This window comes from Balearica regulorum, chromosome 14, assembly GCF_011004875.1.
Source record: "Balearica regulorum gibbericeps isolate bBalReg1 chromosome 14, bBalReg1.pri, whole genome shotgun sequence".
In the NCBI taxonomy this organism is placed as follows: domain Eukaryota; kingdom Metazoa; phylum Chordata; class Aves; order Gruiformes; family Gruidae; genus Balearica; species Balearica regulorum.
This window is the reverse complement of record NC_046197.1, coordinates 17,707,577-17,722,460: the sequence shown is the minus strand read 5'-3', so window position 1 is coordinate 17,722,460 and position 14,884 is coordinate 17,707,577. Positions and strand designations below refer to the sequence as shown.

At 40.6% G+C, this 14,884-nt stretch overlaps 1 protein-coding gene across 1 annotated transcript; it reads left to right on the top strand.

The window, feature by feature from the left end:
- Nucleotides 1-27: 27 nt before the first annotated feature.
- On the top strand, nucleotides 28-2,890 carry LOC104630802 (hypothetical protein). Its single transcript, XM_010307942.2, has 5 exons — nucleotides 28-777; nucleotides 871-915; nucleotides 1,020-1,046; nucleotides 1,550-1,678; nucleotides 2,654-2,890. Exons 1-5 carry the CDS (start codon nucleotides 670-672, stop codon nucleotides 2,759-2,761), a joined length of 417 nt encoding a protein of 138 aa, XP_010306244.1. The 5' UTR covers nucleotides 28-669; the 3' UTR covers nucleotides 2,762-2,890.
- Nucleotides 2,891-14,884: the final 11,994 nt, after the last annotated feature.

Here is a 14,884-nt window from a genome sequence, read left to right as displayed (position 1 = left end):
CACCCAGTGTTTGCACTCTGAAGGGCCCGATCCTTATCTGCACACTGGTGCACTTGCACTCGGCAGAGGTGGGATCACAGTCAAGGACTATGGGATCGCTCTCCGGATGCGGCAGCTGTAATTCAGCGTGACAACTTTTCCAGGCACCGCTCCACAACTCCGGCTCTTTGTCTGCTGACCAGACCCCAGCAGCATTACCAGCTTTCGTTGGGAAAGGTCCTGCTTTGAATCCAGAGGGAAACCAGCTTGCAGCCTGTCAGTTTGTTTTCTCAGGAACTTTGGCAATGCCGAACATTATTGTCTCTTCGCTTTCATGGAACCATAATTTACATAAGCACAGGAGACAAAACCCACGTATGAAAAAAAAAATGCTTTCGTAGATTTTTAACCATTGTTTCCTGTTGGGGTGTGATATCATAATGTTCAAATTAATCACTTCTGAGGAGCATCTGTGAATTTCCACAGTACTAAACAAAAGTCACTGCAGTAGGTGACTCAATTCCACGTTTGATTTCTCTAAAATGCTGTCCAAGCTAGTGGGAAAAAATAGTGGGCACCTGGTATCAGTTTTATAATTGGGTTTTTCCATATTAGAATGGGAATTTTGTGAAGACTCAATTAAAAGGAGTGTCCTCCTATTCTTCTGTCACCCATCAGACTGAGTTGCACATGAATGCCAGCATGCTGTCATACATACTCTTCTCTTGTTTGCTGCTCTCTGTGCAAGCACAGAATTGCAGTGTCCGTGAAATTATCCGGTATACAAACCGTCTACTTGTAAGTGGCTGTTTAGCACCTTAATTCTGTAAAAATGCATGCTTGTAAAGTAGATGATAGTAAATACTGATTTATCACTTGTTATTCTTTCAGGAGGAAAGTTCTGTAAGTTGCCCATGTAGGGAGACAGCTGTCAGTGTGAGTACATCGCTTTTGAGAATATCATGAAACTAAACACAAATGTACTTGTGTGTTGAATGCTAGTGATGCTGGATTTTAATGTTCACTCTTTTCATTTTCAGTCATGTTCATGTCTTCCTATTGCTGAGGTAAGTCTATTTTTTGTAAGCTCCTGTAGTTGTTAAAGAAGTTCAGTATCAACTGAGTTTAAGTTTGTTCACTTTGCTCCTTACATAACTTTTGCTTTCAGTTATGAGGAAGATTTTAATACCCTCGTAGCAGTAAAACTGAGCATGATGAATAGTGGCGGGGAGGGAAACAGAAGTCCTCCCATTATCAGTGCAATCAGAACCAAGCCCAGAGTCAGGCAAAAGTCCTCTGTGGGCTTGACGTACTTACAAATCCAGAGATACAGGTTCTTGCTTTGAAAATCTCTGCAAGACCTTGTTTTGTGGTTAGGTGCTAAATACTGAGCAAACTGGGGCCAGAGATGTCAGGCCTCAGATGCTCAGCTGTAGGTGTGTCCAAAAACCATTGCACATGTTATGGGTAATTGTGACACACTGCCACATTTAGGATTATGTATTTCTTCTTTCTGTAGATAAACACAAAACACATTCTAGCTTTTAGTAATGCCTTCTTCATTCAACAGCCCGGCCATGAGTTGGCCTGCTTTGTGGAAGGAACTGAACACATGCTGAAAAACAACGTATCTTCAAATGCAATAATTACAAGGCTGAACCTCATCTTTCAGACTCAGCTGGATAGAAAGCTCTGTGAAGTAAGACTTTTCTTACTTTTCTATAGATCTTTGTCTGTCTTTTACAAAAGAAATGATTTTTTTTTAATAATTGAAACATTTGTAGCTAAGTGTTCGATTAATTTGAAATGTGTTTGATATGATGAGATGCTGCAACATGCGTGAGGCAATGGAGAGCTATTAAAATTGGCAGAGGAAGCAGGGAGATGGGTTCTGCCCCACTCTGTCCTTTCCCGTCTCCAAACCCCTCTAGCATGAGGACCTTTAAACACAGATCTCTGGGAAAGGAACTTTATTTAAATTGCTTTTCTATTTTCCTTTCAAAAATGTGTTTCTACACTAAATAGCAATAATATAAAACCAGAAAGCAGATGTGCAGAAGCAGCATGGCTGGGGACAGGCAGGCAGAGACCTCCTTCTCTTCTGGAGCATTAATTCTACCTAAGCTGCAGTTTCTTCAAGGATGCTTGGGCATGAAATACCCATCTTCAAACTTGTGATGATGCTCAGGAAGACTCCTGAATCCCCAGATGCCTTTTCTGAGGCAGTGAAGCATCTTTCATTTGCATACCGAGCTAAACTGTTGTGTAATTCAATGAGACACGGAAGATGCTGATGCTGCAGCGTCTCCAGCTCCTTGAAGCTAGCTTCAAACTCGCAAGGGGAAATACTGTTAGACTGGCATCGCAACGCCGAGCAGACCCATTGCCCTGGTCTCACCCAGCTTCTCATGCTGCTCTGTCTGCACATTTGCTGGGTTACAACAGCCTAGTTTCAATCACTTCAGCTGTAACTATATGGTGGTGCAAGCTGTCACCTTGTTAGTAACCATGAAAAGCCATTCTTACACTAACTGCTCAAGGAACGGTTCTTTAGGAACTGTTTTTGAAATCCTTGCTTAGCTCCAAAGAATGTATATTTTAACTGTTTCATCTAAACCCTTTCTTTTTTATAAAATCTTTGGTAACCCAATCTTTGTTCTTTCTTCCATCACAGAGCCTGGCACGTGGGGATCAATGCCAGTACAAGACCAAGGGAACTGTGAAGGAATTTTTGAATAAAATTCTGAGCACCTATCGAGCAATCAATAAACATAGAGCTTAATGGTGTTTTTAAAAAAGCTTTAAAAAAATCCAAACCTCTTCGATAAGAAGGGGGAACAGAAAAGTTATTTATTGTATTTATTATCTACCTGAAATCTAAAAGGTGGAAATAACAACTGCTAAACAAATAAAACTATCATTTACATGAGCACCAAAAGTATTCAAGAGTCTTAATTTTATACATTTTGTACTTGGTGGAAGGTTTGGACATCCTGCTTTTGTACCAGTGGGTCAAAATGCTTCTGCAAAGCTCCGGTCCAACAATTTCACTCGCATGAGGTGCTACAGCAAAATGCAGACTCTGACCACTGTATAGCACCAGAAGCATATGTGAACTTGAGATTCAAACAGAAATTCTGTGCTTTCCTTCTGCATCACTTTTATTTTTTGATAATATCTACACACCACGAATAAGTTGCTTAGTTTCTTTCTTGCAAGGTTGCAGATTTTCCTGCCCATAGCCACTTTTTTTTTTTTCTTCTAAATATTCAGTAGTAGAGAACTCATGAACATTTTAACACATAAAAGCAAGACCATACCCGGGGGTAATTAGAAATTCTTAATGGGCTGGTGTGTTTGGAATGTGTTGCGGGCAACTGTTTTTTCCTCAGGACGTATTTACCATTGCCTTTGAAGATCTTTCTATAGTGTGATGAGCTCAGATATGCTCCTCTACCACCTCTCCACTCAGCTCAACAGAAACAAAAGAGGCAAAAAGGGAGCTTTGCTGGGGAAAAAAAAAAAATAAAATATATATATATATATAATGGGAGACGCTTATCTCAGTCACCTATTGCAGCCTTACTAGTAGTTTCTTAGATCTCTCCACACAAGGGAAAATCCCAAACAGGTGAAAGAAGGTTAGATTTCATCTCCTTTGTGCCTCAGAGAGGAACAAAAGAGATGAGGCATTGTAGCAGGGCTGGCTTTTGAGATGGAGGATCTTAAACGACCTCCAATGACTTCACCACCTCCACTGGAGTACGGTGGGGTTTTCAGACTTCAAGGAACAGACACAGGCATGTAATTCCCTTTCTTCTTTCAGCATGAAGTGTGATATTGATTGGATGATCATGTTTCTAAGACTAAAAGCATGATGGAAGTGCTCATCAACTACACTATTATTCTTAAGGTTTCCATTAATATGGGCTTGGGGAAAAAGAGAGAACTAGATTATAGAAAACGCATGATACAACTATATGAAAGGAGTTAAACTTATGTAATATATATCAGATCGAAGGCATTTCTTGATGTGTTTATGCCACCTGCTTCAAATATGATAATAATAAATATTAAAATACAAAATACTATTTCTGTGGTAACACCCATGCAGATGAAAACAAGAAATAAAACAACTATTTCATCTTCCTCACATTTTCATATCTTTCTACATTTTCTACTCCAAATTCAGCTCAGACAGCTTTCTGCTAAATAATCATTTTATTGGGATTCTAGTCCAAAGTAAAATCATTCACATTTCTGACAAATCAGCAGAATGTTTATGAATGCTACTGTCCTTGAACAGAAGAAAAAGGCTCCTTAGCATCCATAGATCTTAGCGTATCTAGTGCTTAGTATGCTGTCAGATCTCAAATTTCCAAATATTGCCTCAGCAAATACTGCTATTCAGCCTCGTTAATATTTTCCAAGTGCAAGTCCAAGCTATTTCAGTGTTTCCATGATGCTTTGATTTTCATATCTTTGTGTGTGCAGCTCACCAGCATTGTGTCTGGTCATAATCTGTAGCAAGTGTAAAATCTGAAAAATGTTGATTCATTTTTATAGACGAGCAAAAGACTTCCCAGCTCCTAGGACTGCAGACAGCTGCTCTAAACTGTGTGTTTTCAGCAACTGCAAGGAAAAAGAAAATTCTTTGTCTAATACTTTTAATCCCAAAACAACTTAATTAGATTTATGAAATACATACAGTAATTGTGAAATTGTGGCACAAGCAAAAGAGACATCATAAATTCAGTTCTGCCCAGCATAAGCTGGCGAGAGTCAAATGTAGTCAGGCAGCTTCCAGTCAAATCAGTTCTGCAAGACAGTAATAGGAAACTCTTGCACAGAATTTGAAAAACCAACCAAACGTACTAAACTGCAGAAGACATATCTGCAAAATATCTACTCATCTGATGCCTCAGTTTGCAATCTGCGTAACAGAAACGATTGTTGTGTGCTTAAAGCATTCAGTGCTGAATTGTGCAACCTGAAATAAGTGCCTCCACAGCTGTCATTGCACACATACCCCTTACATCTGTGAGCCGATGCCAAGTGTTTGCTCGCACCGGTGACCTCCCGAAAGCCCTGCGATCCAGAGTCCAGGAAAGGTGATAGTCCTCCATCCTTGAGTAGTTTAGCTCTCTGCCTCCCCACAGGCATACTCAGATGTTCTCTGTGGGACTCCAATGCCCTGCGAGGTTTTGCAAGCCGCAGGGCAGCCTTGTGGGAAGGGCTGGATGTCTCTCAGCAGGACCGAGCGTCCCTTCAGCCAGCCCCTGAGAGACGTAGGACCCTGCGGATGCTCGTGGGCCTCTTCTCCCTCTCTTGAATTTGATTCACAATAGGATTGTGAAACTGCCAGATGAAAACAAAAGGAGATTAATCCATTGAGGAATTTAATTACTGTAAGAAGTATACCTTTTTGCATCTCAATTATCTTTCTCTTGCAGCTTTCTAGCAGGACGTGTCATGCTATGTGCTCTAATGGAGATGATGTGGCATATGGCAGAGGGGACAGAGGAGGTGAAGATGGTCAAACATTTGGTATACAAGATGATTTGTCTGCGCAAGTAGATTATATTGTGAAATAGATTTACAATGGGGAATTGTTAATCAACCGTGATTTTAGGGAAAAGCTCTTCTTCCACCCATTCAAACCTGTACAGGTGTCCATGGCAAGGTGTGTGCTTGTTTTCAAACATGTACAGTTCTGCAATTGCCTTGCTTCTACGACTCACGTCAGGAAAAGGAGGCTCTGAGCACTGTTTGCTTTATGATTTCTGAGACAGAAACCCTCGGTATCTGAGGATGCAGGGCAGGAATGGCTGCTTTCTGCAAAGTGGAAAGAAACACCATTATCTCTGTACATAGTACCCCTGTCTTTGGGAATGTCTGTCTCACAAGTTAAGGATTAGGAATGTGCAGACCAATTCCATACCACATATCACGACAACTATGATTTTTTTCCCCATTTTAGCATGAAGTAATGCTAAACTGTATGCTAGGAATGACCCAAAGGCACTTGAGACACTATTTTACTCTTCAGCAAGGAAGAATTCTCCCAGTCCTGCAACACCAGCCAGCACACACCTTTTCTTTGAAAGGTATTTGCTCACAGCAGTCAGCCAGAAACCCACTCACAAGACCTGCAGTTCCACAGCAGTATTTTCTGTCTTAGTTCAGGCATCCACGTAGTAGCATGGCTATTACAAAACTTGTAGTGTTGCCTTTAGAAACCTGACTAGGGCAGCTTTATGTGTTTGAGTCTCTGCTACGATACTTCTCAAGGCAGAAGTACAGCAGCAGAGCCAAAGTTCTTGTGCTCCAGCCCGCTACCCTTGATTTTATGCAACTCCATGACCTGCTGCAGGACAAGCCCAAGCCCTAAGCAGTGTCAAAGATCTAATAAGAAGCTGTCTCCAATGACAGATAGACAAACATTGGTTTAGAAGTTATTTTTGGAGGGACTATAACTGCCCTGGTGCATCTGGTATGTTCTTGTTTTTTTCTGAGTCTCTTGCACCCCTGTAAGAACAAGTCTGGTATATGCCATGCTATGGGAAGGAGAGGCACTGGGCTGCCATTCAAACACTTCCCAGTCATAAATCACACTCGGTATTTAAAAGCAGTTCTACATATTTGTGTAAGAAAGTTGATCTTATCTGGTTAATCCTCACTACATCCTCCTGAGGCATGTGGACAAGCCTCACTCTTATAGTTTTACAGAAAAGTAAGGAAACGAGAGTTTGGTGAGACAGAGAACTCATTTCTCCCCAACACTCTGCATTTTACAGTTGTGTGAAGACTGATAGCGTTTGCTTGCAGAGCTCAATGCACACCAGAGTTTAACATCGCCAAGACAGAAATGACAGCACACATAATATCAGTTGGTGCTACTGGGAAGGCTAAAGCCAAAGTAACTACCATTTCTGGTCTGTTTTCCGCCCAGATAAGCCTACGCCTGCCCACAGCTGCTTATAGCTCCCTTCCCCTCTTCTCTATTGGTCTCTCACTTTTGATCCAATCAAATAAAAAAAAAGATCTCCAAAAGTTAGAACTAAAAATTCCCAAGACTTTTATGTGCATCTCTCAGGGAAGCGATCTATGAATTACAGCATCTTCATGGACACACACTCTGTTGTGCAAGGTGCACACCGAGCTCCAGTTCAAACAGTCATCTTTTGTCACTTTGTATGAACTTCCGTAAATAATCCTGAATGTTCACACTACTGTTATGAGATAGGAGATAAATGTTGTCTTCTTCCTGTTGAGACACGGAATGGACTATATAGCTCAGCAGCAGCACGGCTCAGGCAGGCAAAGGAGTGAAAGGGCTGGAAAAAGAAGGTAAAATGCTTCACTAACACAATACCTAGATTGCCACAACGGCCTTTTCCCCCGATTCACATACGGGCTTTAAAAATCAAAGATGCTTACATATGAGCAATGTGTCTGAATTGTTTCTGCTATCTAGTTGTGTAGTAATACATGAAACAATCCTAAGCGTATATCAGGTTATAATCTAGAAAAAGTGACAGTAAGAAACTACATTAAAGACATTTTTCCATGTAAAACATCAGTGAGATTTTACTCATGTCAGACACAGCATCATCAAGAGACTTCACAAGAAAACAGACATTCTTGATTTGTTTATTGCATTCATATTGCTAGTTTTTAATTTGATAACTTTCAGACTAACTAAATATTTTCCAGGGGTAATAGGTCAACAAAAAGCCCAGGAGTGAGGGGAGTTTCCCCTGACTCCCCACAAAATTGGAATTGTAAAAGAGCAAAATAAGAGGGAAATCATGACTTAAGAGATGCAGATAATGATCAGCCTACTTCTGACTTTGCAAGCAGCCTGTGGGAGAGAAAAGACACAGACTTCAGGCAGGATATAAATCAGCCATTGAGATATAAGATTGTTCCACGGTGGCAAAAAAAGTTTCTCACTCTCATTTTGCTGTGCTCCCATACACCTGACATCATATTACAAAGTAAAATGCAATAGAAAGGCAAGCATGAAAACTTACAGATCCCCATTGACCATAAGGTATTTTCAGCAACATAGCGTACACTTAGAAATAAAGGCTATGCTGTTTGCAAGGAAGGAAAAGTGCAAAATCCATTTAATCATTATCACCTATTTAGAAGCAAGTACCCCCAAAAGATTAATTGCTTTAGCACATCTCACAATGATTTAAGAAAACAGGCATTTAGGACCCAGTGATCCCCTTCACTGGTGGCTGACTGAGGCTGCAAAAGTTGTGGAACAGTTTTGGGGAAGAAAGAAGGGAAATTTAGGTGGTTTAAAATACGGTCTCCCTGTTCCTTGGAGACTGTGATATCGATGGGCCACAGAGGGCAAGATGGGCAAGCAAAGGATAATTTAATGCAGCTTTCACCATTCCAATAATCCTCTTACTGATTGATCAATGTGCAATTAAGAAAAACTATGATGTGCATAAAGCACATATTCTGCATATTTCAATTTGGTGCCACCATTTACACAGGGCATGAAGATGAGGGAAAAAAAAGTGGCAAGAATCTAGCAGACTTCTTGGGTTTGGTGGGAGCTGCTGTTCACTGTGCTGTTGGAGTTGTTCTTGCCACCAGCTTAGCTTAGCATCAAACCTCGGGACAGAGTAGGAGACCAGAAGATCCTGATAACTGCTGAAAATTTTGTTCCCTCCTAATTGCCTCCTGGAAGGGTCCAGCAGGTAGAAAATGCTTCGGCATTGGAACAACCTGGTTATGGGGAACCAGAGTTTCCAGGCAGTAAACTGAGAAATCCCCTTGCATGAAGGGAAACCACCAGGGAAGTGGAGCTGTGTGGGTGAAGCAGGGGCAAGAGGCACGTATTGCAGGAATGCTGCCAGCCCCAAGACTGCAGAGAGCAAGGTAATACCAGCTACAGAAATAAACAGAGAAATTTATCTTACTTTGTATTTGATATAAGGAAGAGGAACTATGAAAAAATGAATGAGAAAAGCCTCTGTCTGAATGTATACATGAGAGATGCATCAAGAAGTAGTTGGCAGAGGCATACGGAAGCCTAGTCTGATACTTGTTTGATACGAGAGACGAAAATCTTAGGAGAATTAATAACAAAGATTATATGGTTTTTGTTCTCATTCAACTTTCCTCAAAGTTTCTTGGAAACAACCAAAGACTTCTGCGTGGTTCTACAGTTGGCACTGTCCTGGCTCCACTACCAAATGAAGTTCAGTTATTGCCATGCTTTGGTTTTACCTCACACTTTGGTGAAGTAAAACTTCTGATCAAAATTCCTGATTAAGCTGGAAAACGAGTTATTGTAGATTAATCCACAAGTATTAGACTGGCTAGAGCCCAGACTCACAGAATAACAGCAGCATCCTATCGCATACTCTTTCCAAGGAGGACCATCCACTCTTGTAATTTGGCTATATTTATTAGAAAAAGACACATATACACTAGTAAAGGGCATCTAAAGGTATATTGAGACACAAACCAAGTCCAGAATCAGCAACAGCACACAAAAACATTACAGCAGTTTGAAGATACAGCCTTGAGAGGGTCTTCACCTTTCTGACGGTGTGTTTGTGCTTACATCTAGGCTGTGGTACCATGTGGCACCACGATCAGACATGCTCATGACTGTACACCTGGCTTGAGGTCTAACGTTATTATCTGTAATTTTCTTGGACTAATCCCAGGCTTTTAAGATCTTCAAAATTAGATTGTGCAAACTTTCTTATCCCACTAACTTAAACAAACAGAACAATCGTATGCAGGTGTGGTGCAATTAAATTAATATTAGATTTTTTAATAAATCAGATGTGCAGATTATAGATAACAATTAGTTACGTGTAACCTTCTCTTAGAAGTTTCAAGACCGGCAGCCCTGCCATCTATCAAAACTGACAGATATCCATGTGATTTGTGGTTCAGTAAGCAAGCTCAGGTTAGGAAAGCTGCCTTCTCCTATTGACAGTGTCTTTCATTGCATAAACAAGAATCAGCTTAACAGAATTCACTCTGTGCTTTTTGAAACTGGCACATCTCTCCAAACATCTACTCCCAGATCCCCCAAAATACATAACAGTTCTTCTAGGAATCAGCCCTATGGTGCAGGACACCTTCTCTTTTCTCAAGGGCCCCAAATTCGTTGGCAGCACATCACTGATTTGTGGCCCAACGTCCACTGCATCTGTAGCAGTGCCACCAGCCACGGTGGGGATGATTTCATGATGCTGTATTTGAAGGGTAGCAGTTGTACAGAAAGAAAACTTGAAGGGAACTAAGGAACTCACAAGGTCAGAGGACAAAACGGAAAACGTGCAAAACAGACATGATATATCTGAAAGACAAACCAGCCAGGACCAACTATGACCCTATTATGTAGCTCATGCTGGCAGAGTGCAGTGGGTTTGCACTGCTTCACAGCCATGGGATAAGCCAAAAGGCCACTACAATTTGTGCTCCAGACTACAGTGCTTAAATCTGTGTGAGGGACCAGACACACCCCAAGGGTGAGACAAGGTAGTTCACTTCCACACAGGAAGGTCATACAATTCCTAGGAAACCAACCACCCTGAGCATTTACAACTCAAATATCACCAAATCCAGACCCAAATTCAGCTACTGAACTGTCAGGTGTTATCTCGTAAGCTGTACACGGGCTGTCTTGTCTAGCAGCAAAGTTTCCAAGAAAAGTTCCCATACCGTGCTCAGTTTATTAGGGGCATTTATTACATGTTTTCTTGAAGGAACTTGCAAATACATTAGCAGGATTGCTGGCTCATTGCTGGATCAGTGGGAACATCAGTGTAGGAAGATGTGTGACACCAAGTTCTGAGGACAACGTTAATTCTCAGGTAGCAAGCTCTGGATTGATAGGTTTGAGCAGATTGGGTACAATCCACGCAGCTGCCACTGGCATCTAGCAGAAATGGAAAATTAATTAGTATTTCAGTCTTCTCCAGTTAACAATCAAACAATATGCATGTACATTCAATACTATGACTTCTGGGACAGATTCCAAGTACGATCAAGTTTTGGCTGGCAAAGGGCTCTCTGCAAAGGTGAAAGGCGATCCTGGCCTCAAAACATCCACAGTTAAAACTCAGGGCTGGTGAAAACTATTGGTGAGAGTTATCCCTGCTGGTCAGGCACTGCTAGGAGGGAGCGTGTTCTGCTCCATCCGTGTCCTCATACCCTGAGTTCTGCTCCATCCCTGTCCTCATACCCTCTTAACCCATGAGTGTTAAGATATATACCCATGAGTATAAGAAAGTTATTTCTGGGCCATTCTGAGGCTCTTTTCTGCTGTCATGCCTGCTAGGGTTATTGTTCCTTATTTCTATGAATGGTGTCCCTTTGGTAATAAAAAGGCATGGGCATATAGACATACATAGATTTATATATGCACACTTACACGTCTCACGCACATGCATATTCTAACATATTCTTTTTATTAGTCTGCAGAGTCCTCAGAGTTTTAATATAAAAAAATAAATCAGAGACTGATATGCGAGTTCCCTCTTGTGACCAAGTGATGCTATAGCAACACCTGAAAGTAAAATATATGTTTAAAAACCCCAGACCTTTAGAGAGCAAAGAAACAACTCAAATTGCAGAGAACATGACACTTCTGCATTTTTTGTTCACTGGCCATTGATCTAACACTTTAAAAAATTGTTTACACCATCTGTGCATAGTGTAGAAAAAGGATTAACAGAAATGTGTCTCTGGAAAAGATTGTCAGAAATATGAATCAAAAAGTAACATAAGGTTGCTAAAGCTAAAAGATTATTTTATCTACGCATGAATCCTAGGTCTCGCAGACAAAATCTAAAGAGGGTGGAGGAAACTGGTCAAAACCCCTTCTATAACCTTTATCGTTGTTAATAATTTTCCTGGCAGAGGAACTGCAACAAACCCACTTCCTCCTTTTTTTCTCAGATCTGTGAAATGAATGGGCACTTGCCAGTAGCAAAAAACAAAAAAGGAGATAGGGACAGAAAGAGAGCATGAATGATCAAAACGTAGGATTGAAGGGTAACTGAAGTGGTCACTGAATCCATTCCTTTGCTCTGCAGTTTTCTATATCTAGACCATATTTGACCAAAATTTTGCTTGCCTGCTCTGAAATCTTCCAAAGAGGATTCTGCAGCCTCTGTGGGTAGTCTGTCTGAGCATTTACGACCTATAAAACTAGAAACCTTTTCTTAGTATTAAAACTCAAAATGTTTGCTGCTACTTCAGCTGCTAACTTGTTATTAGTTATTTCTATTATCAGCTGTTTTTCTGATCAAATCAAATCTTCAGCTGCCTACTTGGGCAGCCTTAGTTGTCTAAGGTTGGTGTTTTTGTCAGTCTGGAGGGCATCTATTTATTGAAGAAGCTAAGCAGAACCAGAGTTATTACAGATGGCATCTTAAAGACAAGGTATTGTGTGCTCAATGCAAAGATATTTATCAGAACGCAAGTGGATACAGCCATTTCTCAGGATTTCATTGCTCAAGTCAGCCACACTGTGGTATTTACCATATAGCTAAATCACATAAAAACTCTGAATCAGAGAATCTTTTTTTTTTTTTTTTTTTCTTTTCCCAAAAATGACAATCTATATATCAACACCAGTAAACAGAAGTTGAATTAGCTGGCAATTTATTTTGAATGCTGATCAGATAATATTCAATCAGAGGATGAAATAACCTGTGTTTTATGGATTGGTGGGCAGTTACCCATGGAAAGTGCCAGGACACTAACACATGAATACCCTAATTGGTACCAATGGCCCTGAGCAGCCTCCCCTGAGGCTTCACCCACGCCAGTGTCCCAGGGCGCCAGGTGCCTATTTCAGCTCAGCCCTGGCCCTTCAACCCCCCCCCCCCCCACACACACCCCGGCAGGTCTGAAAGACCTATGTCTAGCATATTTATAAAACAATTGTTAATATACCATCTTATATACTCACATCATCAATCAAAAGGATAGGATTGCAACATACCTGGAGTTACTCCCTTTAGTGATTCATGTTTATTTCTGGAGAGATAATATTAGACTGTTATTGCATTTCTAAAAGCTTAATATCGTCTCATAAAGATTTGCCCATATAAACCCATATTTTAACTCTTTCTTATAAAGTAAGGCATTTGTAAACAGGCATGTAAATAAGCTATTATTTTCACTAATTTTATTTCAGATTCAGTGTGGATTATAGAAACTTTTACAAAAGAACTTGGGTGATTTCTATTCCCAAGACAGGTTGTTTCTCACTGCCTGCCTGTGCAGCAGCTGGTGTCTACCAGACCAGCTCACAAGCCTCCAGCAAACATGACATACTAACCCACTTTCTGGGCACGATCGTCATTTGCTACTCTAGTCTGCTCAGTTACGTTTAACTTGTTAGAGCTGCACTGTTTGATCACAAAGTTCAAGTATTTGAGTTTTAAATTAAGAATGACAGTATGTCACTGTGTTTTCAATATTGTTTGTGAAATACACATTTCTTTCTAAACTTTTAAAAGGAGAAACTACGACATAGCACTTGTTTGGCTTAGCACGTGGACACCAATGCAACTACTTTCAGAGAAAAGGTACACTGAGTATCATTCACCATGGTGATGATGGTGTCTGTGCGAAACTTTGCCCAAAGCCCCGCACCACGTTATTTTTCAAGAGTTCAAGACAGCAAGAGCGCAACCATGAGTATCCTTTGGTTACATGGATTTGTCAGAATCATGGTTGTGACAAAAAAAAAAAGCAGGGCTTGCATTAAAATGAAGAAGTCCTGCCATGAAATTCAGTTATGCTGAAGTTAGCGTATCAAAAAAGCTGTAGTGATTTCTTTTTGTAAGAATTATCTGTATAAACTATCGTTGTGTAGCACAATCTACTGCACGGTTTCCTACTTGATCTGACAATAAACATCCTTGACTCTCCTGGAGTCCTTCTGTTAAAATCTAGTTAGGAAATGGCCAATAATCTCAAGAGACTCGTCTTTAACTTTTCATACAGTTCTTGTAAATCTCTAAGTGCATGGCGTACTGATTCTGAATTGACACACGTTCATTCTTCGGTCTTGGGAAACTTCTGATTTCCTGAAAGCTTTCTTACACTAATTAACTCACGGGTTCACTCAAATTGTTTTTCTTGATTACTACTTCAAAGCCCAATGATAAAAAAATGTGAATATCGGTATTGATCAAAGTACAGAAAAAGTATATTATGAAACCTGTGTGAAATATTATGGTGGTTACAGGAATATTTTGCCTAAACATGAGATGTGAGTAGAATATCTCTTTCTGTAAATCTGTCTCCAGCAGAGACAACCACAGGAGGAAGGCTAAGCTTGACTTTGAGTGGCCGGATGACGTGGGCAGCCCATAGCACTGGGTTAGATAAAGAGGGTGTATATCCAGTGGTGCAGTTTGCCTTCAGCTCTTTGCATCTTGTGTATGAGATGAAGGACCCGGAGACACAAGCAGCAGCTCTGAGCCAGGCACCTCTCTGATACCTGGAAGATGAGCAGAAGATAGAAGCTCCTAGTGTGTGCCCACGTTTATGCTTATTTCCTTCCAGTATTGATAAATTCATAGCTGATTTTTTTGTTGTTGTTCGTATATACCTGCAAGTATTTTAGAGCAATAATGAGTATAGCTATAGAATTCTTCTACACTGCTCTATACTTCATTTTAAGTTAAGTATACAATACGCCTGTGCTAGACTAGATCAAAAGAGGAAATTCTTCTATACAGAACGCCTCAGAACTGAGTCTATACGAATCTTTCTAAAGTACATTTGAACCTGCTCCTGCACAGCAGCCCAAAGGTTACTGGCAATGGACCAAAGAAACCCATGACTGGCGGATTTAGATACTAGCTGCAAATCTCCATTAATCTCTGTTTACAAT

Excerpts from the sequence above, each read along its gene's own strand:
- LOC104630802 (XM_010307942.2), top strand. The coding sequence starts at position 670 with ATGAATGCCAGCATGCTGTCATACATACTCTTCTCTTGTTTGCTGCTC. Across the intron at positions 778-870 it reads GGTATACAAACCGTCTACTT|GAGGAAAGTTCTGTAAGTTG; the intron begins GTAAGTGGCTGT and ends TTATTCTTTCAG. Across the intron at positions 1,679-2,653 it reads TGGATAGAAAGCTCTGTGAA|AGCCTGGCACGTGGGGATCA; the intron begins GTAAGACTTTTC and ends CTTCCATCACAG.